The sequence below is a fragment of the Alternaria ventricosa genome (genome assembly GCF_023758065.1).
Source record: "Alternaria ventricosa strain BMP 2768 chromosome Unknown scaffold_5, whole genome shotgun sequence".
NCBI classification, from domain to species: Eukaryota; Fungi; Ascomycota; class Dothideomycetes; order Pleosporales; family Pleosporaceae; genus Alternaria; species Alternaria ventricosa.
In genome coordinates, this window is record NW_026055685.1 from 729,009 (window position 1) to 751,686 (window position 22,678).

Consider the following 22,678-nt stretch of genomic DNA (forward strand, 5'->3'; position numbering starts at 1 on the left):
AAGAGGGAGGAAATTTGAAGTCTGAAGCCCGAAGTTTGAAATGTGTCAAAGGCGCACTCGATTTATTTTCAAGTCTGAAACGTGCAGGGTGAAGCTCATCAGTGCGGAGTGCGACCGGTTGACCCCCACATTTAGCGCGTCACGTCCATTGGCTAGCCCGAAACGCGTCGCGTAGTCACGCCGTCCGCATTCCATCGTCTCCAGGACGTCACCTCGGCATGGGTTGACATGGCCACCATCAAGGCCATCGAGGGCCGCTCTGTGCATCAGATCCAGTCAGGTCAGGTCATTGTTGGTCTGGAGTCTGTCTGCAAAGAGCTTGTCGAGAACAGCATCGATGCAGGCGCCACATCAGTTGGTATGTGTTTGCCCCACGGTTTCTGGGTGACGTGCGATGACTGATAACGAACGCAGAGGTGCGCTTCAAGAACTACGGCCTGGATGCCATAGAAGTACAAGACAACGGCTCTGGCATTTCGCCAGACGACTACGAAACCATCGCACTCAAGCACTATACCTCCAAACTCGCTACCTACGACGACCTCTCGTCCCTCCAGACATTCGGCTTCCGTGGTGAGGCACTGTCGTCGCTATGCGCGCTCTCCAACTTTCACATCATTACAGCCCGGCCTTCCGATGGTCCAAAGGGTACAAAGCTGGAATTCGAGCAGTCGGGGAAGCTGAAGGGGACGTCGGTGGTAGCAGCCAAGCAGGGTACAACGGTCGTGGTTGAGACACTGTTCTACAACCTACCTGTACGGCGGAAGGAGCTCGAGAGGAACATCAAGCGGGAATACAACAAAGTGCTGCAGCTGCTGAACGCATACGCTTGCATAAGCGTAGGCGTCAAGTTCTCTGTGAGCAATCAGATACCGAAAGCGTGAGCGCAGATCCAATACCCTCCACCCATCCATCGTGCTGACTCTGTCAAGAAAGAAGACGGTGGCCTTTTCGACCAACGCGAATGCGAGTACGCGAGACAACATCTCTAATGTCTACGGCGCAAAGACGGTTGCTGCCCTGATTCCTCTGAGTCTCGAATTCGTCATGGACCCTTCGAGCCGGCCGGGTGCCACACAGAGTGCGAAGAACTGGAGCACACAAGAGGAAACAGGTTCAAAAACAGTCAAGATAGTGGGCCATATCTCCCGCCCTGTTGTAGGTGAAGGTCGCCAGACATCAGACCGACAGATGTTCTTTGTGAATTCGCGGCCTTGTGCTCTGCCGCAAGTTGCCAAGGCGATCAATGAGGTCTACAAATCCTATAACATCACGCAGTCGGCTTTTGTGTTTGCAGACATCCAGCTCGACACAAATGCCTACGATGTCAATGTGAGTCCAGACAAGCGGACCATCATGCTCCACGACCAGACTACCCTATTGGAGAACCTCAAGGACGCTCTTCTAGAGTTATTTGAGGGCCATGATCAGAGTGTACCCCAAGCTCAACTCTTGGGCAAGAAGACACCCACATCCGCCTTCAAGCCGCCAACAATACAACCCCAGGAAAGCACTACCTCGACATTTGCAGGCGACCGAAATGAATCGGAAGATGCTGTTGAGCCTTCCCAAAGGACTCCAAAAAGAGGTGAATTGCCATCTCCTCAAGACACGCCCGATATGAATGTCCGTCCAGGCTTCGTAAAGGCAAGTCTCATTGAGCGCTTTGCTGGCAGGGATTCCGAAGAACGAACGGTCCGTCCGATGGTAAAACCTAGAAGAGCCAGTTCCCCCAAGAACAGAGGGTCACCCGAAGAGCCCATGTCCGATTCACATTTCCCTCCACGCAGCCCTCCACCTGAGAAGAAGGATCAGGTCGAGCTAGCGCGCTCAAGGTCACAGTCACCATTGTTTGTACCAGAAGACGAAGCAGCAGGGGTTCCGGTCAGGCTTTCACAACCTTCGAAAATCGTACAAGATTTCAATGCCCGCATAGCATCTCAGAGTCCTCACACGCGGGAGCCACTCATTTCGTCAAAGCAGATAGAACCCACTGATGACGATGACGATGGACAACAGCCAATCCCGGCCATAGTACAAACGCCGCAGAAGTCCTGGTCACAAAGTACTATCCAAAACGCCTTTGATCGCATGCGTCCAATGCGGACGCCAATCCAACAAGCTACTATAACTGTTGGTGACACGACGACGGTTTCCACAATCGGTACGGGGAGTCAATCGATGGCTGCCAAACGCTCTAGGATACACACACCCAAGTTCTCTCTCTCTGGTAAGCCGCTGAATCAGACGCCAAAGAGGAGTCTATTCAAAAAGGGTTTAAGCGGCTTTGCAGCACCGGGTACCCAAGCTGAAAGTAGTGAGGAGGAGGAGGATGACGAGGACGAGAGGGAGGACGAGACTGAAGTCGTGCAAGACAGTCTTATGTCTGATGCACCTGTACGCTCTCCATCTCCGCATAAGCGCCTGCCGTCCCGCGGCTTTGAGGAACCGCGGACGGACGATATCGCTGCCTCATCCAGCGCTCCACCGCCGCGCGCAACAGTTATTACCGAAGAAGCTCCAGAAGAGGAATCCTCATCTGATGGTGAAGCACAGCCTCAAGCTGAAGCTGAAGCCGAGATCACGGATGATGATGAGTATATAGAAGATTCCGAAAAGAAAGAGAGAGAAGAAGCGAAGATTGCGCAGCTCATTGCTGACGCTGAAGAAGCTGCAGCCCGGCCCACTGAAATGAACCTGAAGCGGGCCAACAAACTGTTCAAGGTCACCCAGAAGAAGTATTGGACCATTAATCTTGAGCGTGTCGTCGAGACAGATGTAGATGCTATTGCTAGGCACCTGCAAAATGTGCAGGCATCCATCGAGGCGTCGGTGGCGGAGATCGATGAGGCGACTGCGCTACCGACAAGCACCCAGTTGAATCAGGAAGACCCGGAAGAACGTCTCAGCCTTACAGTAACGAAAGCCGACTTCAATGAAATGCGCATCATTGGTCAATTCAATCTTGGCTTCATCATCGCTGTACGGCCGCCTACATCCACATCACCCACGTCGGACCTCTTCATCATCGACCAGCATGCGAGTGACGAGAAGTACAATTTTGAGCGTCTCGCGGCCACGACAACGCTAGTGCCACAACGACTAGTCCACCCACACCCTCTCGAGCTGACTGCCGTGGAGAAGGAAGTCATCCGCGCGAACAAACCCTCACTCACCGCAAACGGCTTTGTTGTCGATCTAGACACCGAGGACGAAACTGGCGCAGATAACCATGCGCAGTTGGTCTCATTACCAATGTCAAAAGAAGTCACCTTTACACCTACAGATCTAGAGGAACTACTGGCGCTCATCATAGAAAGCCCGCAGTCTTCGTTCATGTCCACATCGTCGCATATACCACGCCCCTCCAAGGTCAGGAAGTTACTCGCAAGCCGCGCGTGCAGAAGTTCGGCGATGATTGGTAAGACCCTTCAGACGCCACGCATGCGGGAGATTGTTCGACACATGGGCAGTATGGACAAGCCGTGGGCTTGCCCCCATGGTCGGCCTACTATGCGTCATCTGTTTGGCTTGGAGAAGTGGCAGGGTTGGACAGAGGGGGACGGCGTGACGGGAGTTGATGTCCAGGGCGAGAAGACTGATTGGAATGCGTATCTGAAGGACAGCAAGAGATGATGGGAACGGAAAATGGAGATGACATGATAAAGAAGGACCATAAGACACAGGTATCATTACGTGAGTTGCTCTATATCAGCGTTGTTATCAATGACTGGATAGAACATGTCTATGAAGGTCAACAAAGTCTGCACTTTCGTGGACGTGTTCTATCTAGTCATTGATAATGACGCTAGTGTAGAGCACTGTCTTGAGTACCTACACTTGACATTGTACATTACTAGGATAGATGAAGCTAGTACCCCGTTCGCAATGAAGGATGTTTGGAACACACGTAGACGCCTTGGTCACTTACCCGATTCGGGTGTTTGCTCATCAGAGTTCGGTTTCTGGTACGGCCGTTTGGCTAGTACTCCCCGTCCTCCTCTGTACTGGTTGTATGTCTTTATTCCTACTCCTGCTGTTTTATTCCCCATCATCTCACTTCTTACGCTCTCAAAAAGATTTCTCAAAACACATCTCAATACAACGTCTTGCACCTAACCATGACAGAAACCTCTACCTGGCTCATCGCAGGCTTTCTTGCTCTCTCACTCTATCTGGACATCGTCCTAGCGCGAATAGATTTTGTAGATGCTTTTCGCGAAGTAGACGAATCGCTTGAAGGACCTGAGGGACCGAGAGTCAATGATTATCACGACGAGGATCAGCCGGATGCTGATGAGAAGGAGGGTTGATCTAGTATAGTGAGATGTAACGTCGATATGGTTACATGCAATGTATGGCAAAGTTAGAAATTAGTGTTTGCTTCTCGAACCGAGAAACGTGAAGATGTTGTCACGACAAAGTGTCGCTAGGTGTCGTTCCCCACGCTTAAACTGCGTTTGCGCGTTTGCCAGCACGGCTTCCGGTTCCTCGCCAGCGAAGCAGCTTGCTGTTCGGATATCTTCAAACTATCTCTACCGTTCTTCAAGTGCAATGTGCCCTTTTGTCATTCACGATGTCTTCTAGAAACTCCTGTATACTACCTTCTTCATCGTCACAGCCATGACAACCCCAGACAGCAACTACGATACCTCAGCCTCCGACTTCACTTGGCCCAACGCCAAAGCACTATGGGTTATGGTCATCATCAGTGCGGGTCTAATCGTCCTTCGCATCATCTACAAAGTCTGCATGAAAATGCATGATCGACGGGTCCAGCGAGATGGTGAACATGAATTCGCCGATTTGATACAAGGATCAACAAGAATTGATTTAGAAGGCGGCGCAATAAGGTTGCAGAGGCCATCACGAGCAGTGACGAGAAGAAGCAGTGAAGTCTCGGCTTTACCACGGTATGAGCGGTTCGATGAAGGGGAATTGTGTGACGAGGATGCGCGGATTGAGAAGAGGGGGCGATATAGTTATGTCTTGGGTGAGCGGTGGCCTGGGAAGAGGTAGGACGGAGAGTGACACAAGACTATGCGGAGGAGTGGTGTGGCTAGCGCTTTGCGGTACCAGAAGGCGCGATGCGCTGGCAGCGGTGGTGATGGTTGGACGACTGTGGTATTTACACGATGGGAAACTACCTGACCTAGTCTTCTATTCTTTCCGCAAAACCTCATACACTGTACCAAATACCCAACGCGTAAGCGTATCTCGATCAAGCACACCCAGAACATTATCCGCGCCTGCAATGAATCAGTTATACGAAATCCTCATGCTGTTCGGCCTTTGCCTCGCCGTCCCGTTCGTATCTTATCTAATCTTTATCACCGTCAAGGAGCCAATGCCAGTGCGCAGCTGAGGATAACCATCGTGCAAGGGACACGTGCCCATTTCATACCGCGGTTGTGCACAAGATGCCATACAATCAACTCGTTGGAAGGAACAAGACGATCAAGTGTACCGAGTAACACGGGCATTCAAGCTATCAATGATGCCACCGAAAAAGATAGTTGGTCGTGTACCTGGAACTGAATGTCTATTCGTCACTCTCTTCTTCTATTCTACTTCATGATCATGAACGTGGACGTGGGCGTCCTCACGATGTGAAGTGTCTGATGAGTGACACATGCACCCCACCAGTCGTGACGATAAGTGTCATCTACTAATGACTTCACTAATCCTGTTATACCATCTATCTCTTTGCATATCTCTCGCGACATCGTCTTCCCCACATCTTGTGCACCACCCAAAAACCTTTCAAGCTCGCGGTACCACAACCTAGCAGTAAAGTCTCACCTACTGGATATGCCCAACTCCCCAACCCCCCTCATATGGCGTTGGATTCTCTTCAAAGAGTGGCTTCGACGCATGAAGATCAGGACGCGCAACTACCACGCTGGACCTAAGAAAAAAGATCCTCAGTCAGACTTATACTACGATTATAGAACGACGCGGCCGAGACCGACGCAGACGGCGGAAAATGCGCATCCGGGGGTGGTGTATTACGGTTAGCAACGGGTTTGATGGTTTCGGTGGTTTCTGATAGGAAGAGCGAGGTGGTTGGGACCTGTGTGTCACGGACGTATGCAGTGAGAAGTGTTGGCGCTGAGAGAAAGAAAGGAAGGAAGTCGCGGAGTTAGGGAACATGAAGAATTGGTCAACTCTATGCGCTTGAGACGTCATTGTGTGATTTACATTTGGATTTGGAATAGACTTCCTTTCCAGACGTCTCGTCCTGCGTTGGCTGATCTGCTGTCAATATCATCATAACAACGCGTAGCGCGTACGTGTGCTCACGATAGATACATCTCTCACTCATTCCTTCGTCTGAATCTCATGCCCATCACTCATCCTTCAACAACAGCGACATGGAGATCGAAAGCATAGCAGTAATTTGCCTAGTCATTCTCCTCGTCCTCATCATCCAAATCATATTCACCTTTAGGCTACTTCTATCCCTCCACCACCGATCTCATGGAAGAGATGAAGAGCATGGTCTGCGCAATATATCTAATGTGCCTCAAGCCACATCTATACAGGAAGAAGTGCAGCCACCATCGCATCGTGACGCACAACGCCTTACTGTACCAGGGCCAGCGTATCCATCGAGCTCTAGATACAGTGTCCGATCAGACATCAGCAATTCGTCGTCCCATTACGACATGTCTCCGAGCCCCAGCCACGAAGTAGATGCTGTCAGTAAGGGTAGTGAAGCGCGAGTATTGCACAGTGACTTGAGGTATGACTGTGGAAATCCTTTTACGAACGACGTGGTGAATAAGACGAAAAGGAAAGATGTACTAGAAGACCTATGGGATAAAAAGCCTTGAGGTCGTTAAGGCAAAGCTGATAAGGGAAACAAACGCTGGGGGGAGGACTTAGATGCGCGTATTATGCGGATCTGGCAAGCTGACGCAGCCACATGATATCCTGGGCAAGCTGGAATAAGTATATATAATCCCCTGCTACTACGCTACATTAGCCCTTCCAATAACTCTAGTCAGTCACAAAATAACCACCATCCATCCACTCGCCCGACCACGAATCATGGCAGGTATAATTTAAAACCCAAACCAACACCCTCCAACCTTACCCCCATACTTTCCCTACTTCGCGATAGGTGTCTTGATAGGCATCCTCATCGCAGCACTGTGTTGTGTAATATATGGCTGTGGCGTCGTCCTTGCACGAGATAGAACACCTGGTCTCAGGAGAACGCCTTCGGAAGGCTCATCGGGGTATTACGCTGATGACGAAAGCGGGTCGATTGGCAGTGACGCTTCATCGACACAGCGTGTGTTGATCGAGCCGGATTATAAAGCGGCGACACCTGTGAGGTGGTCGGATGCTGGGCACTGAACAAGGGAATGATGAGATTTCTAGCGTTTGTGTCTGGAGGCGTTGGTGGTGCGCAGGTCATGAGCTGGCGATCAGAGGAGTACGCCGATGCGTTTGTGTCGTTTGTGTGAAATCTTGTCTCTGGCGTTTGATCAGCCATCGAACAGGAGGCTGAGTGATCGCATAGTCTCTAAAAAAACAAAATGTTTTACTAGTGTTAGCTAGAAGACCATCATCCTACCGAACGATAAATTAAAATCATGTATATAACAATTACTTCTCCTCCATCCCACCCTCACTCAAGTGAAACGGCCAACATGCACGAAAGCACCATGAAACTCGAGCCACACGAGGATCTCGCCGGAATGTATATTCCACTGGTGTTACCGCCGTCGATTGGAGCGCATGCTACCAGCATCGGAATATACATGGTCGCCGTCACCTGCAGCGTGGCTACGATATCCGAAGTCCCTCTAGCGACTTTCAATACACCACAGATTTTCGGCTGGCGAAATAGCAGTGTGCTTGATACGATCCTGGAGAAGTTGAGAATAGTGATATGTGGACCCCCTGTGGTCGAAGTCAGAGCGCCAGGCGAAATGTCGGATGCGGAGTAATTTGGATGGACAGCGGCATGGGAATGAGATGCAAGACTTTATTGAGAATGTACATTCGCATTACTATGAGAAGTGTCAGTCGCTAGAATGAAATCAAACCTATCTACGCATCCTGAGGCCCCATATCAAACAACAAAAACTCAGCGGGTTTCTCGCCCACACTCTCAATCTCAATCTTGCCAGGCCCGCTCACACCCTCAATATACGCGCCATCGCCCTCCCCAAACACCTGATCCCCAATCTTGATCTGCGCTCCACCCTGCTTAGGCTGCGACCGTCCACCCATAACAACATGAGCAAACAGCTTCCTCGGCCCCTCAGCAACAAGCTCATGAACAACCTTCTTGCCCGGGCTCAAAATCGACGCATCCATGCTAAGATCAGCCTGCAGCCCAATTGCGCCTTTGCTCTTCTCCAACCGATCCGTAGACTCCATTATCCTAACCAAGTTATCCGTCTTCTCCTCGTCGGTAAACTTCTTCGTCTCGTAATGCGGCTTCAGACCGCGCTTGTTGGGCTTGGCCCAGATCTGGAGGAAGTGGACTTCGGAGTCGGTGTTGCGGTTGTATTCCGAGTGGCGGATGCCCGTGCCGGCGGAGGTGAATTGGACTTCGCCGCGCTTGAGGTTTTCGAGGTTGCCCATGCTGTCTTTGTGTTCGAGGACGCCGTTGACGATGTAGCTGAAGATGAGGAACTCGGCGTGGCTGTGCGTTCCTGTTTGGTAGTGTTAGAAATGACTACAACGTGAATAGGGAATGGCGTGTCGTACCGAAACCGGTGCCGGCCTTTACTCTGTCTTCGTTGATGACCCTCAGCGGGCCGAAGCTCTCGTGTCTGGGGTCATAGTACGAGGCGAAGGAGAAAGTGTGGTATGTGTACAGCCAGTCGTGGTCGGCATGTCCGCGTTGCGACCAACCGCGCTTGGTGAGCTTCATTGAGGTTGGGCCTGCGGTCGACATTGCGCGTGTGGTGGGTTTAGTAAGAACAGCAGGGAACCAGATACTGCGGAAAGTGCTTGAGAAAGCCAGGATGATTGCGAAAAGACCAATGACTACTGTAAGTGTCTTTGTGGTTGTCGAGTACGATGTGTCTGTTGTAGTAGAGCGATGTTCACCAGGTGTGTCTGTCATCACGAAAGGAAGAATCCTGGCATCGAGAGCGTCGAGGCCTCTTTATAGGTGTTAGTAGGGGGAGGGTTAGTTCGCGCATCATGTCGAAGCTTCATTGACTTCGCGCATCGCATTTGCAATGAGTGACTAAGGCACGGTCAGGTTAGTAACAGCGTCTTGTGGGGAAGAGAGAAGACGCTTGCTGACCAGGCGGATTACCGATGGATGACGGAATCACCCCTGCTTCTTTCTCAGCTAGCCCTCATTGGACGCTTGCCGAAAGCGTTGCGGAACAGGTCCGATCACAGCACTACGACCAAACTATTGCGATTCGCGCGTTGTTTACTTACTACCGTTCTGAGTTAACGTACCGACACGAGGAAGAGTTGGAAGTGCGGATTACCAACTGTACTGGTGGTTGTGCAGGTTTGCAAGTGTAATCGCGGATCGGCATCTACCCGTAAATCAACCATGGCATTGACCAACTTCAATCCCGATGCATTCTTCGAGGCCTGGACAGAGGAAGAATACTCTCCAACCCACAGCAACAAGCCATTAGCACAATGTATAGGAGAATCTTTCGGCATCCCCCCAACCGACAAATACATCTACCGCGCCCAAGCCGAAACAACCCTCCACGCGACCCAAAGAGCCATCGAAGCGAAGCGAGCCCATGGTCTCCATGGATGGTATCATGACGACGAAGGAAAGGCCTTCGACCCGCCCCAATACCCAACGCCAGAAGAAATCCAAGCCTACACCACCCTCTTCTCACCCCAAAACAACCTCCCCACAGCCCTAAACAACTTCACCAAATCCGCAAAAGCCGACACATTGCGCAAACGCATAGGAAACCACCTAACAACCCGCTTCCTCAACACCTCGACCCAAACCCTGCTCCCAGCGAGAAGAGACCCCAAAAAAGCACCCCGCCAACACAAAAACCCCTACCTCGATCTGTGGGCCTACTCCTGCGAAGAACTAGAATGGGCGGGTCCTCTACCATCAACAACAAACACGCGGATATCGCATCACATTCTCCCAATCTTCTATCACCACTTCGGCTGCGTCGTCCCGTCTTACGCCGCTTTGCACGTTTTGGCTAAACTGGCTCAGCCGGCGCGGCCGGCAAAGGAAGATGTGTTGCCTATCCTGGATGTAGGGAGTGGAAATGGGTATTGGACGTATATGCTCCGCAACTTCCCTGTTTCGCATATTGGTACGGAGAAGGGACTTGATGTACGGGCTATTGATAATCAGGTTAGTGAGTATCGGGTGACGTGGATTAAAGATACGGTTATTATGGATGGGAAGGAGTATCTCAAACGGCATGATGGCGGGAAGGGATGCGTATTGTTGCTTGTTTATCCGCAGGCAACAGGGGGTTTCACGGGCCCGCTGCTTAAGGCGTTCGCTGGAGATAGGATTGTGGTTGCGGGGACGCAGAACGGGAATGGGTTTACGGGGTTTCAGGATATGGTGGTTGATGAGTGGGTGGAGAAGAATCTTAAGCAGTTTGAGTTGGTGCTAAGAATGCCGTTGCCGAGTTTTGCGGGCAAGGACGAGGCGCTGTTTGTGTTTGAGAGGAGGAAGTAGGAGGGTGGCATGGAGACAGGAAGGCATAGATGTCACAGCTACCAAGTATAGAGCTTGTGTCATACAGCATTATGTAGCTGATCATATTCATCATTCATAGCGTAGGACATGCCAGTACCTATATTCGCTCAGTTTTCCCCATCTACCACTTGGCCTCCTTCTTCGCCAAGAATGTGTTTAGGATAGCAACAAGCTTCTCCAAGGCCGCGAGCCACTTCTCAAGCTCAGCCTGTACCTTGCTTTCGTCATCGCCCAACTTTCCGTAGAAGTCCTTACGGTAGGGTGTGGCGCTCATGGCAGCACTGAAGATGGGCTTGACCATGAAGGAGTGGTGGGGCTTAAGTGTGTTGCCGTAGGCATCGCGGAAGGAGTCGGCGAGCTCCTTGGAGGGGTTCGAGATGTTGTGGCGGAGGGCTTGGGCAGTGAAGTCGAGGCCACTGTACAGAAGTCAGTGACAGGACGTTAGGCTTTTAAGGGCATGACTTACCGGTTCAGCCATACGAGACCCTCGGTGGCGGTGTGCTTCTTCTCCTTGAGCTCGTTCAGGGCAAGCTCTTGGAGTGATTCTGACTGGGCGGGTGCTGCGAGCTGTCTGTCGCGGATTTTCTGTCTCGCATTAGTACAGCTGTTCCTGCAGCATCATTCCAAGTCCTCACCTTGATGTTGCCGCTCATGTCGTTCTTGACAGGCTTGAACGCCACGGAGCCCAAGACATCGAACAGGGTAGTCGTGCTCTCAGCCGCCTCTAGGAACTCGTTCGTCGAGATAGCATTGTCCTTGGACTCATCGACAGGCACGTCCACGAAGCTCTTCTTGACCGTCTCGAAGAAGGTTCCGCCGGGAGGGTACGCAGCAGCCATTGTGGGGTAATATGTGGTGTGTTTTGTTGTAGTGTTGGAAAAAGCAATTGAGGTTCAGATGCGAGAAAGGCAGAAAGACGTTTGTTATGGCAAAGGTGGTCTCGGCCCAAGCGGTGAGCTCTGGTGCGTTCGACACGCGTGGCTTTGGTGGGGCATGCGGCTGCAGTGAGCTAGCGCGGGGAAGGCGCGACGCACAGGGTCTCGAGAGGGGAACTGCGAGCGGCTAGCTCACGGCGCACATGGGCGCTGCATCTGTCTTGGGGAGCGACGTCGGGACGCAGAATTATGTCCGGAAGTAGTTTGTCCTGCGCGGAGAAAGAATCTCCGGTAGTCGTGACCTGCCTGCAATATAAGATATCATGAGCCTGCTATCGTCGTCAGATCGCGAGAGAACACCACCACCTGCAGGGTAATATATCGCCATCCCGATCTCTGTCAATCGGACCTTCTGATCCTTGCTTGAACACATCTCCGAATCTACCGCAACTACAACCACTAAGATGCCATCGCATATCCACTCTGTAACCAACATACACCGCATAGCCTGCATCCCCGGCGACGGCATCGGTGTCGACATAACAGAAGCCGCCATACAAGTCCTCAACGTCCTCTCAAAAACCATCGGCGGCTTCGAATTCGACTTCACAACCTTTGACTGGAGCAGCAAGAACTATCTCGAGCGAGGATGGTACATGCCACCGGACGGTCTCGAGCAACTGAAAGCCTATGATGCAATCTACTTCGGTGCCGTCGGCTGGCCCAACGTGCCAGACCATATATCCCTCTGGTCACTCATCTTGCCAATCCGAAAGTCGCTGAACCAATACGTCAATGTCCGTCCTACGCGCATCCTCCCTGGCACCACATCACCATTGTCAAATTGTAAACCCAGCGATCTCGACTGGATGATCATCCGAGAGAACAGCGAGGGCGAATACTCCGGCCAAGGTGGCACATCTCACGAAGACAGCCCGCACACCATCGCCACTGAAGTCAGCATCTTCACCCGCGTCGGCATCGAGCGCGTAATGCGGTATGCATTCGAGACCGCGCGCTCACGACCACGCAAGAAGCTCACCATGGTGACCAAGAGCAACGCACAGCGCCACGGCATGGTCCTCTGGGATAAAGTCTTCTACGAAGTCGCAAAAGAGTACGAGGACGTGGAGATAGACAAGATGCTCGTTGATGCCATGACGGTGCGCATGACGCTGCATCCCTCCTCACTAGACACTATCGTTGCGACAAATCTACACGCGGATATCTTGTCTGACCTTGCGGCTGCGCTGAGTGGCTCGATTGGTATTGCGCCGTCGTCGAATCTCGATCCGACGAGGAAGAATCCGAGTATGTTTGAGCCTATTCATGGATCTGCGCCAGATATCGCGGGGAAGGGCATTGCGAATCCTGTGGGCGCGTTCTGGAGTGCGGCGGAGATGGTGAGATGGGTTGGGGAGGAGAAGGCGGCTGATGGGTTGATGAAGGCGATTGAGAATGTTACGGAGAGGGGGGTTAAGACGAAGGATCTGGGTGGGAGTGAGAATACGAAGGGTGTGACCGATGCGGTCTGTAAGGAGATTGAGACGCTTTTCAAGAGGGACTGAATGGGGTAGATATACATGTACAAACCTACCACCACCGCAACAGTCTTCCCATCCTCATTGGGTATCCGTCCATCCCATCCTCTCTCACGATCACCCATCCAAAAATACCCCCGGAATCTCACTCCTCCCCTCAACAACCCTACTCCTGTTCCCCCTCTCCCCCCTCACCCTCTCATCCCCCACCTCCCTCAACCCCAGCCAATCCCTCCAAACCCTCACCGCCTTCCCCTGAATCAACGCCTTGCTAATCGGCCCAAAATCATTGCTGTCGAGACTCTTCCGCCAATTATCCCCTTCAATCCACACATGTCCATACGGCACAACAACCTTGCCCACCTCCTCCCCATCTCTACCCACAACGCTGTCCTCGTCGTGATAGGGTAGTCCGTCTGGTACACCCTTCAGTCTGTTTTGGAAGGACTGCGGGTCAAGCGCGTAGCCCCGTGTAGGATATACGGTATCCCCTTCCACCGCCACAACGCGTTTTATCCCCATCTCCCCTGGTTTATGCGGTTTCCAGAAGGTTACTACGTCGCCTCGTTTTAGGCCCCAGAAAATAGCGCCGTCCTTTCCATCTTCACCCTTCTTCCCTTTCACAGCCCGTTTCTTGCCATCTCTCCGCTCCTGATACGGCCGCACAATGACATAATCTTCACGACCCGTCTCGTGCGCATCGGGACTGAGCGTGGGTGCCATGGAGGAGCCGCGCACATGCTGGATTTCAATGAAGTGGTCGCGGATCCAGAGGAGCGCGCAGATGGCTACGATGCCGTTTGTGCCCCATTTTAGGTAGCGGCCGCCTGTGCGAGCGCGTGCGGTTTCATGCCATCGGGGTGGTGGTGGTGGGGGAGCGGTGCGAGATGGTGTTGCTGGGGCGGGCTTTGATGGATGCGGAGTGCGCGGGGCTGGATTTGCGGGTCGAACCGGTAGTGAGGGCTTCGCGAACGCTTTCGGTGCAGTAGGAGGTTTCGCAGGAAGCCGGATGGGAGGTTTGGGTGGCATTGGGAGATTAGGGTTGTGATCGGGTCTTGGTCAAGGTAACGCGATGTTGCTCGGCAATACTTGCCCGCGTTGCGCCGTGGGACGTTGGAGGTGCTGCCACGCTTCTGCAAGACCGCATCTATGGCACACATCTAATGTCACTACGAGCTCAGGCGGCGCTGATATCAAACAACGTATTAAAATGACCGTTCCCAGTACTTGCGTAAGTTCCGGCAATAGTGAATCGATCATAACGTGCAAAGTTCAAGAGGTATATCTAGCTAGATGGCAGCTATAGTACAAGGCCTAATGCATATCCACAGTACGCAATCGCTACCATTCGGTCGTTCAATGCTCGTCAATCCATAACCTAATCTACTTCAGGGCCTTGATGACGGCGTCGGCGTACTCGAAAGTCTTGGCCTTGCCACCAAGGTCACCGGTAATGGTCTGTAATATCGTTAGTATGTATTCATATACAAAGAAAGTGTCCGTGTCTTACCTTGCCCTCAGCAAGAACCTTGAAGATGGCCTGCTCAATGTTGGCGGCCTCCTGGGTGAGACCCATGTGTCGCAGCATCATGATGGAGCTGAGAAGAAGCGCGGTGGGGTTAGCGAGCTGCTTGCCAGCAATGTCGGGCGCGGAACCGTGGACAGCCTCGAAGATGGAGCAGTTGTCACCAATGTTGCCGGAGGGAGTAAGACCGAGACCACCGATGAGACCAGCGCACATGTCGGAGAGAATGTCTCCGTACAAGTTGGGCATGACGAGGACCTTGTCGTTGTAGGGGACAGGGTCGGTAACCATCTTCAAGCAGGTGTTGTCCAGCAACTCGGCGTCGAACTCAATGTCGGGGAACTCCTTGGAGATCTCGCGGGCGGTGCTGAGGAAGAGACCGTCGGACATCTTCATGATGGTGGCCTTGTGCACAGCGCGGACCTTCTTCCTGCCAATGTCGCGGGCGTGCTGGAAGGCGTATCGCAGGACGCGCTCAGAGGCCTCGCGGGTGATGAGCTTGATGCTCTGGACAACGCCATCTACGACAATGTGCTCGATGCCAGAGTATTCTCCCTCGGTGTTCTCGCGGATCAGGACAGTGTCGACGTCGTCGTAGGGCGTCTTGTAGCCGGCGATGGATCTGCAGGGGCGGACGTTGGCGAAGAGGTTGAAGGTACGGCGGAGAGTAAGGTTGAGCGAGACGTGGCCCTTGCCGATGGGCGTCGCGAGGGGACCCTTGAGAGCGACCAAGTTCTTCTTGACGCTGGCGATGGACTCGTCGGGGATGACCGTCTTGCCGTCCTCGTTCAGGCGCGGGGTGACGTCGACCGACTCCCACTTGATTGGGACGTTGGCGGCCGAGTAGATGTCCTTGACGGACTGCGCAATCTCGGGGCCGATACCATCACCCTCGATTAGAGTGACGGAGTACTTGCCGTCGCTGCCCTTCTTTCCGTGGAACTTGGCGACCTCCGAGGCGTATGTGCGGGCGGAGATCTATTTGTGTTAGTAGAGTTCCAGGCTATTTTTTATCTTCCTCTGCGAACATCTTCTTGAGGCGCAAGAATCGAGTGTCCCGCGGGAAGCTCACCTGGGACAGCGCGGGCGCCCATCGTGCGCGGGTAGCCTGGCGCATGCATTGCCGCGCAGGGGCGGCGAAGGAGCGAGCAGCCAACATGTTGAGGGTATTTCAATGTTGTCACGACCCAATTGGAGCTACACGGTGGTGGTAGCAGGTCGTCGAGGTGGGTGGTCGCGGCGGGAGGGTTGCGCAAAGCTCGGATACAGAAAAAGAAAGCTCCACCGGCCGCGGGATGTCTTCGTGCGCCAAACCGGTCCATTCCGCCTCCGTCATGCCATCCCACCCGCAACTGCCCTGCATTCTCATGCACCCTCGGTTAACGCTAAACTAATGACTGGTGATATATCTGAAAACCTCATGACTGACCTTCACTTGGGAAGAGGCGACATTCACTCGATCCTCAGATCGATATCACTCGGCGCAACGGAATGTCTCGAACCGAGTGCTTGTCACATGTCACGGCACAGCAAAACAATCGTCCATGAATTACACCATGCACTCCAATATTCTAAACTCGATCTCAGCAGCATGACCACATGATGGAATTGTTCTGCTTCATTCCTCATTTCTCTACCTCCATCTTATCTACCCCTCCGGAAAACACGTTCCGGCTCCCGAACCCTCTCATGCATCTCATATTCACTTGCTAAGCTTTTCTGCTCATCTTTCTCTTCGCTCTTTCTACGAACCAAACGACCGACACCAGATGATAGCGCACACAGCCAGAGCATCATTATGACCATGATCGCAGCGGAAACGGCGCCGAAGATGAAGAAGCCGAGCCAGATACGGTATTCTGCGCTTGAAGTGTTTGGTGGGTGTAGAGGCCTGGGATAAATGGAGGTGATGTTGTTTTGTAGTGGCGAACCATCGGTGGTGTTAGTAGCCGCAACGGTGAGGCCGCTGGAGTAAGGAACAGTGTAAGGAGACGCCATGTCTGAAGTTGATCTGCGCTGAGGTATGAGAAGGTTGCTACTATGTTCGTGTGCTTTTTTAGCAGTGTGCTGATACTTGGAGTAGGAGAGGAACAGACTCTAGACTCTGCTTCGTCGGGCATTGTGCGCCAGGTTTGCTGAACCTTCACGATCTCATGCATTCGAAAGCCTACAATGTGTTGGAGTTTACCTTTTAGAATGTCGCCGTTGATGTGACTAGCGCTCAGCGTCATCGAACTTGGCACTGTGAGCTCACAGGCCTTATGTTCCGTGATAGTCACCATATGGTGCTGAATCTGTGCGGACACCGCGATTAGAGCTACTGTTTACAAGTGATCTCCCGCAATCTTCCCAGGTCCCGTTCATCCCAACTACTAGCTAAAAGGCGACCAGACGAAACAAATAACACCACCCGCATTATCTGTTTCTGTTTCAATTTCAATATGTCACAAGACGGCGGTATGGCTGCCTTTACTTGGCCTAACGCTGCACAAGCAACTGCTACTTCGGGTACGATGACTTCGTCTGCTGTTACCACTTCGACTGTAGTCGATTCTGGTGTGTTCTACTCATCGGATGTCGCTGCATCGACGTCTACTGCTTCAGACGGAGGAGCGTTCTTCTCTTCGGACGTCTCTACGACTACTGTTACCGCTACAAGTACTACAACAGCAGTAGATCCTGGTACCTTCTACTCGTCGGTTATCCCTACGTCTACTTCCACTGCATCCGATGGAGGCACATATTTCTCTTCGGACGTTCCCGTCTCTAGCATCGGCTGCCATCAATGCACAGCTTGTACGAAGACGACCTCGACCCCCAGTGCTTACACCAGTGCATCTTCCTTCCCAAAAGCAGTCTCGAACAATCCTTGGAACCCAAATGTAGCACCGCCGATTGATGCGTCACCATCCTACGTCGATTACGGCACGGTGTCCACCCTGATGCCCAAAGCCACCGGAGTCGCTTTCGATCGCGGCACACCCTTCGAGATGGCCGATTCCATAATGCCAATAGCAGATGCATCGTCTGATCCCCTATCAGCCTTCGCCAAGCGAGACAGTCCCCGCTTCGCGAAAAACCCAGGCCACATCATCGGCGTCATCATACTGGTCCTCGGCGCCGTCTTTGTATGCTTTCTAGCGATCAAGTACTGTAGGGGTCTAATTCCCACGATCCATGATCCGGAAAAGGGTGACAGCCGCCGTCGCTATCCACATTATGAAGAAGTCGTCCATGAACGACGACGACGACGCCGCCGTGATGGATCACCTCAAAGCACTCAGCATGCTGACATGCCAATTTCGGAGGGATATGGTATGGATCCGGTAGATCTTGCTCGCGCCCAGAATTGGCAAGACGGCTTCGACGAAAAAGGTGTGTATGCGACACGAGATCACGTAGATCGAAGGACATCCGCTGATAACTTCCAGTCAGTCGCAACGCATGGAACTGGTGATAATGCTGAATATCGGCTGCAATTACCCAGCTTTATACCAACGCGCAGGTCGCATCCAAAGTCCCATCCTGTGACCGAACTGCCGGCGCTCGCCCGTAATCCGGAGTACCCAGCCGGTCAGCCAGTCTCGCCGTTGAGTGCAAACGGCCCACCTCACGATTATAACCGCATGCGAGATTACAGCGACGTATCACCGCTACATTCGCCCACAATGCATCGCGAGCATCGCAGGTAGATGTTGCGATTGACAGCGAAGATGTGGTGTGGTTGTTGAAGATCAAACAGGTACAGCTGTCAGACGCGTTTCCAGCTAGTGGAGTTTAGAGTTTCGCATAGGTATCCTGCAATTTTGCTTTTTTAATTCCGAGACTCGTTACCTGATACAGTGAGATTGGTTCTGCGCCGGCAACATCGTTGGTTTTCGGGGTTATTTTGGGTTGGTTTCACTTCTTTCATTTGGCGGGGGCTGTGCCGCCGTTGTGGTTTAACTATCGTGAAGGTCCCGTCCCCACCTGCCATTCTTACCTGCGCATTCGTTCTTTACCTACACACTCATTCAACAACTCACCTACATTCTTTCGATCGCAACTTTCCGATCCAAATAACATACATACAGTCTTTCCCCTGTTCATCGCACAACATGCCTGCACTAAAGTTCTCACACCGCGCCGAACCCATCAACGCCGAACAGCGCATGATCGGTCCCATTCCTTTACCATGGTTCATCCCCATGTGTGTCTTTGCGCCTTTCTTCCTCTCGTTCATATGCTGGGTATTCTATCAACAAACGGTGACGCGGTACAAGAACAAGAAGCTTCTGGCGGCGCAACAAGAGCAAGAGCGCTTAGCTGCTAAAGAGGTGGAGACGCAGATGCAGCAGTTCATTGGGTCGAGCGTGAACAACGCGAACATTCGCGCACCACCAAGAGCAATGAGGCACCCTGCATACATATGAATGTCATCTGGAAGGATTCCACATGAGTATCATGGAGATGGTCGCAGGATGACAAGCATGATCACGTGCCATCCATCTGCTTCGGCTCGGAAAGACCAGCAGTAAGTAGTCCACAGTATTATCACAATTCGCAACATTGTCAACTTACGACATTCTACCAGAAAACTCTAAACAGCTATTGTGAAAGCATCATGTCTCACTATCATTCACACCACATCGCCACTCGTTCTACAAAAGACCTTCCATATCTGCTTACTACCTTCCAACACCAAGCTCCATCTACATCATCGCATCTCACGATAGTCTCGAAGCCGGACTTCCAACACATCTCCCAATCTCAACGAACAGACGCAACACCATGGCCCCATTAGCCCCTTCCATTATTCACGCCCTTTACTCGGAGCCCGCATCCGCCTACTCCATCCCCGCTATGCCGCTTGTCACCCAGCTCTCCACGCTAGCGACCATCGTCACCCCGACGACGCCCTACACACCCATGGCCTCTCCGTCTAGTATCTCAGATATCCTCCACGAGATCTCCAAAGCAGATATCACTGCTGAGCCTACTTCCACTCTTGACCTCAAAGTGAAGTCCAGTAGCTCTGGAGCTGAAGGCGGTTTGTCGACGATCGCTGTAGTCGGCATTATCGGTGGTATTCTTGTGGGTATGCTTATTCTGGGATTTATTGTTGTGAAGATGTGCCATCATTGAGTGCGGATGATGGTGGGTTAGTTGTGTCACATGTGGAGGCGCTGGGATGAGAATGTAGATGTGATGGGTGTTTCTTGGTTGTTAAATGATGGGATAGATCTATCTAATTAGATGTTGGATAGATGAGAAGACTATTGCATGCCTTTATCATTCCCTGCTCTCGTGCTGGTTTTGCGTCAAGTGTATCTCGTTTGTGAAGACTGAGAATCTTGCAGTGTCTCTCCTGACCGCACGCAAGTTAGCGTACCTCACGCTCGATACCCGGGCGTGTACCTCAGCGGCTATCTTCTACACCGCTGTCTCCTAGGCTTTTCTTCAGCCGCGCTCCATCCTTCCATCTCGATGTCCAGATCGTCCAGCTCGGCCGCCAAGTCTTGTCGCGGCTTCTTCGCCTTTCTGACCGGTTGATCGCCGGGAGCGTCGGAGTCAGATAGAAAGCTGTCTCTTCGTCGCTTTGTGTCGCGACTAACGGAACGGATAGATCGCTCTTTCTGGTGATGTTTCTGGCTAGATGATGGGGACGACGTTGAAGATGCTAGGCAAGGTCAGAAAATGGGCGTGAACATGAAGCATAGTAACTTACTGCTATCCTCGTCATCCGAGTCGACGATGAAGCGTCGCTTTCGTTGCGAGATTGGTGACTTGGAACTACTTGTAGATATTGGGGTCTTGGGCTCGAACGTGCTGCCACTCGGGAGACCACGTTCTTTTGCCAGTGCTTTCCTATGTGTATTCGTTAGGCACTGTGACTAGTCATTCCCACGCCTTCGACTTACTGCACGGCATATTCCACCATTTCGTATTCTACCTCTGGGGTGGGCTCTTCATCACTCAAATCTACGATGGCAGGTATACGGATCCCTCCAGCTTTGCTATTGATCAGGTCGAGTTGCGCTGCTGCAACCCGGAAAGCGGCATTGGAGGGGCGGCACCGTTGCTTTGGAAGACGTTTCGGTTTCGTATACGAAAATCGAGGGCAGTCGACCGCCATGACGGGAACTTGAAGTGAGAAGGATGATAGGGTAGAGGACGGAGATGTGATGGATGGGAAGGATGATATACTGTCAATCTCACTTCAAAAACCGACGTGACTGAGAGCGCGCTGCCAAAGGTGAGAGAGCATGGCGTTTATCTATGTTGTTTGTGCTAAAGATGCTTTCGTTGTTCGTTGTCTTACCTGTAAGACTTCAATGTCTCAGCGCCCGTTTGAAAGGTAAAAGAAAGAGCGAACAGGGGAGGCATCATATCGAGCAATCGCAGGACAGGGCGCTTATCCCACAAAGTATGATTGAATATCACGTAGCTACCAGATGGCTGCAGTGCTATAAAATTACGTCGATGCGCGGAAGCGTGCATGCATTGACTGAATGATGTAGCAAACCAAAATCGACCCGTCATTTCTTCCACATACACCAAACGCCGGGTATTGATACCGCTCGATCTACACGTCGTTAAATACGATCCAACCACTCTTTACATGTTTTAATTTCTAGCACATTTCCCCAATAGTCTGGCGTTGTATGCAAAGCGCGGCTGCATGTCTATATCCAGATCTAATGGATCCTCGCCATCCAACATCTCAACGTCGCTGTCTGCACGTCTACTGCGTACCTCAACACCAAGAAACTCTTCGGAGCGATTAGAGATATCAGAATTGAGATCGTAATGGACAGTATTATCGGGGACGATGAACTCGCGGTCGCTGCTGGTCTCTCTTGCGTGTGTAGGGTTCATTGAAGAGAACTTCGTTCGTTTGGCGCTCGTGTTTGAGCAGTTTTTTGCACCTGACTTTGCGCTTTTGGAAGGCTTTGCATGATGGTGTAGACTCTTTGACTTTGTCGCTTTGATTTTCGGCTTGGATTGTGGTCGCGATGCGTTTGTAGCGGCTGACTCCGGCTGCGGTTCATCGTCATCCCACTCAAAAGCGGGATCATTTGGGTCTATCTTGACCATGACCTCCCCACCGTCTGCATCCAGGCCTGGTTGATACTGTGCCAGTGGGGCTTCACTCATCCTGATGGCTTGTTTCTTCGCCAATGGTAGATCGCCTTCGCTGTCCATGATGAGGTGATAGAGGTCCACAATGGGTAACGCGGGTGCTACAGCCATTAGCTGAGCGACCTTACTTCTCAGACCGAAGTCGTCGATATCCATAAGACTCATGTTGATAGTCCCAGGCTTTCTCTCTTTCCGGCATCCATTGAGCGCGTGAGGTTGGCGGGTCCGTTTGGCAGGCTTACGGATCGGTGCCGCTTCTTCATCGCCATCAGAATCTCGTAGTAGTGTTTCTTGGGGTACAGCATGCAATTGATCCTTTGCGGGCCCGATAGATGTTGTTGAGGAGCGTCGTAGGACGAAGCCTATGGGTGCATGCGACGTATTCGGTAACGCGCGCGTGCTCTCGCTCGTGCCATCGTAGCGGAAACCTCGTAGGTTGGGCTCGGCGAGTGAGACATGTGTTCGACGAGGGTCAAGACTACTGATGTTAGCGTTGAACAGGCGTATTTTGAGAGCTGTTTGTCTTGAATTACCGCTGGGGAGTGCTTGTCGGCGCGTCATCGTCGCTATCGAGCGTGATTGGCAAGTCCTGCGATGCGCCCACTCGGAAGCCGGGACTAAACTTGGAGCCAGCTTTGGGGAGCTTGCGCACCGAAATTTGAGGTTTTCGCTTCGCCCGACCGCGTTTTTCTTTGCCTGTTGCCGGGCCCATGTTGATTTTCTTAATGTTGCGCTGGAACCCCATATTATCCTCCTTCTGACTAGAATATTCAGGCTTGCGCTGTCGAATGGTTTGACGGGGGTTGGGTGTACGACCGAGGGAGGGTAGAGACTGGTGCGGATCAAACGGATTCAGCCTCGAAATTTCTAGCAGCGTTGCAGTGCGGTATTGCGGCAGTCCACATCGCACCGACGTATCTTTCCTCCC

General features: G+C 52.1%; 9 protein-coding genes across 9 annotated transcripts; 4 read left to right on the plus strand and 5 right to left on the minus strand.

Moving 5' to 3' along the window:
• Positions 1-228: 228 nt before the first annotated feature.
• Positions 229-3,636, plus strand: J4E93_003620 (uncharacterized protein; the record flags this gene model as incomplete). The annotated part of the gene is made up of 3 exons (XM_049341554.1): positions 229-358; positions 415-880; positions 933-3,636. 3 exons carry the CDS (start codon positions 229-231, stop codon positions 3,634-3,636), a joined length of 3,300 nt encoding a protein of 1,099 aa, XP_049201059.1.
• A 4,428-nt stretch (positions 3,637-8,064) lies between these two features.
• Positions 8,065-8,896, minus strand: J4E93_003621 (uncharacterized protein; the record flags this gene model as incomplete). The annotated part of the gene is made up of 2 exons (XM_049341555.1): positions 8,065-8,675; positions 8,731-8,896. The coding sequence occupies 2 exons, from the start codon at positions 8,894-8,896 to the stop codon at positions 8,065-8,067; spliced, it is 777 nt and encodes a 258-aa protein (XP_049201060.1).
• Positions 8,897-9,541: 645 nt separating this feature from the next.
• J4E93_003622 (uncharacterized protein) lies at positions 9,542-10,666 on the plus strand (the record flags this gene model as incomplete). Its single annotated transcript, XM_049341556.1, has 1 exon — positions 9,542-10,666. One exon carries the CDS (start codon positions 9,542-9,544, stop codon positions 10,664-10,666), a length of 1,125 nt encoding a protein of 374 aa, XP_049201061.1.
• Positions 10,667-10,808: 142 nt separating this feature from the next.
• J4E93_003623 (uncharacterized protein) lies at positions 10,809-11,526 on the minus strand (the record flags this gene model as incomplete). Its single annotated transcript, XM_049341557.1, has 3 exons — positions 10,809-11,103; positions 11,154-11,272; positions 11,323-11,526. The coding sequence occupies 3 exons, from the start codon at positions 11,524-11,526 to the stop codon at positions 10,809-10,811; spliced, it is 618 nt and encodes a 205-aa protein (XP_049201062.1).
• A 500-nt stretch (positions 11,527-12,026) lies between these two features.
• J4E93_003624 (uncharacterized protein) lies at positions 12,027-13,130 on the plus strand (the record flags this gene model as incomplete). Its single annotated transcript, XM_049341558.1, has 1 exon — positions 12,027-13,130. One exon carries the CDS (start codon positions 12,027-12,029, stop codon positions 13,128-13,130), a length of 1,104 nt encoding a protein of 367 aa, XP_049201063.1.
• Positions 13,131-14,486: 1,356 nt separating this feature from the next.
• On the minus strand, positions 14,487-15,787 carry IDH2 (NAD-dependent isocitrate dehydrogenase; the record flags this gene model as incomplete). Its single annotated transcript, XM_049341559.1, has 3 exons — positions 14,487-14,561; positions 14,614-15,606; positions 15,701-15,787. 3 exons carry the CDS (start codon positions 15,785-15,787, stop codon positions 14,487-14,489), a joined length of 1,155 nt encoding a protein of 384 aa, XP_049201064.1.
• A 3,611-nt stretch (positions 15,788-19,398) lies between these two features.
• J4E93_003626 (uncharacterized protein) lies at positions 19,399-19,752 on the plus strand (the record flags this gene model as incomplete). The annotated part of the gene is made up of 1 exon (XM_049341560.1): positions 19,399-19,752. The coding sequence occupies one exon, from the start codon at positions 19,399-19,401 to the stop codon at positions 19,750-19,752; it is 354 nt and encodes a 117-aa protein (XP_049201065.1).
• A 281-nt stretch (positions 19,753-20,033) lies between these two features.
• J4E93_003627 (uncharacterized protein) lies at positions 20,034-20,548 on the minus strand (the record flags this gene model as incomplete). The annotated part of the gene is made up of 3 exons (XM_049341561.1): positions 20,034-20,287; positions 20,336-20,475; positions 20,529-20,548. 3 exons carry the CDS (start codon positions 20,546-20,548, stop codon positions 20,034-20,036), a joined length of 414 nt encoding a protein of 137 aa, XP_049201066.1.
• Positions 20,549-21,234: 686 nt separating this feature from the next.
• Positions 21,235-22,462, minus strand: J4E93_003628 (uncharacterized protein; the record flags this gene model as incomplete). The annotated part of the gene is made up of 2 exons (XM_049341562.1): positions 21,235-22,231; positions 22,284-22,462. The coding sequence occupies 2 exons, from the start codon at positions 22,460-22,462 to the stop codon at positions 21,235-21,237; spliced, it is 1,176 nt and encodes a 391-aa protein (XP_049201067.1).
• Positions 22,463-22,678: the final 216 nt, after the last annotated feature.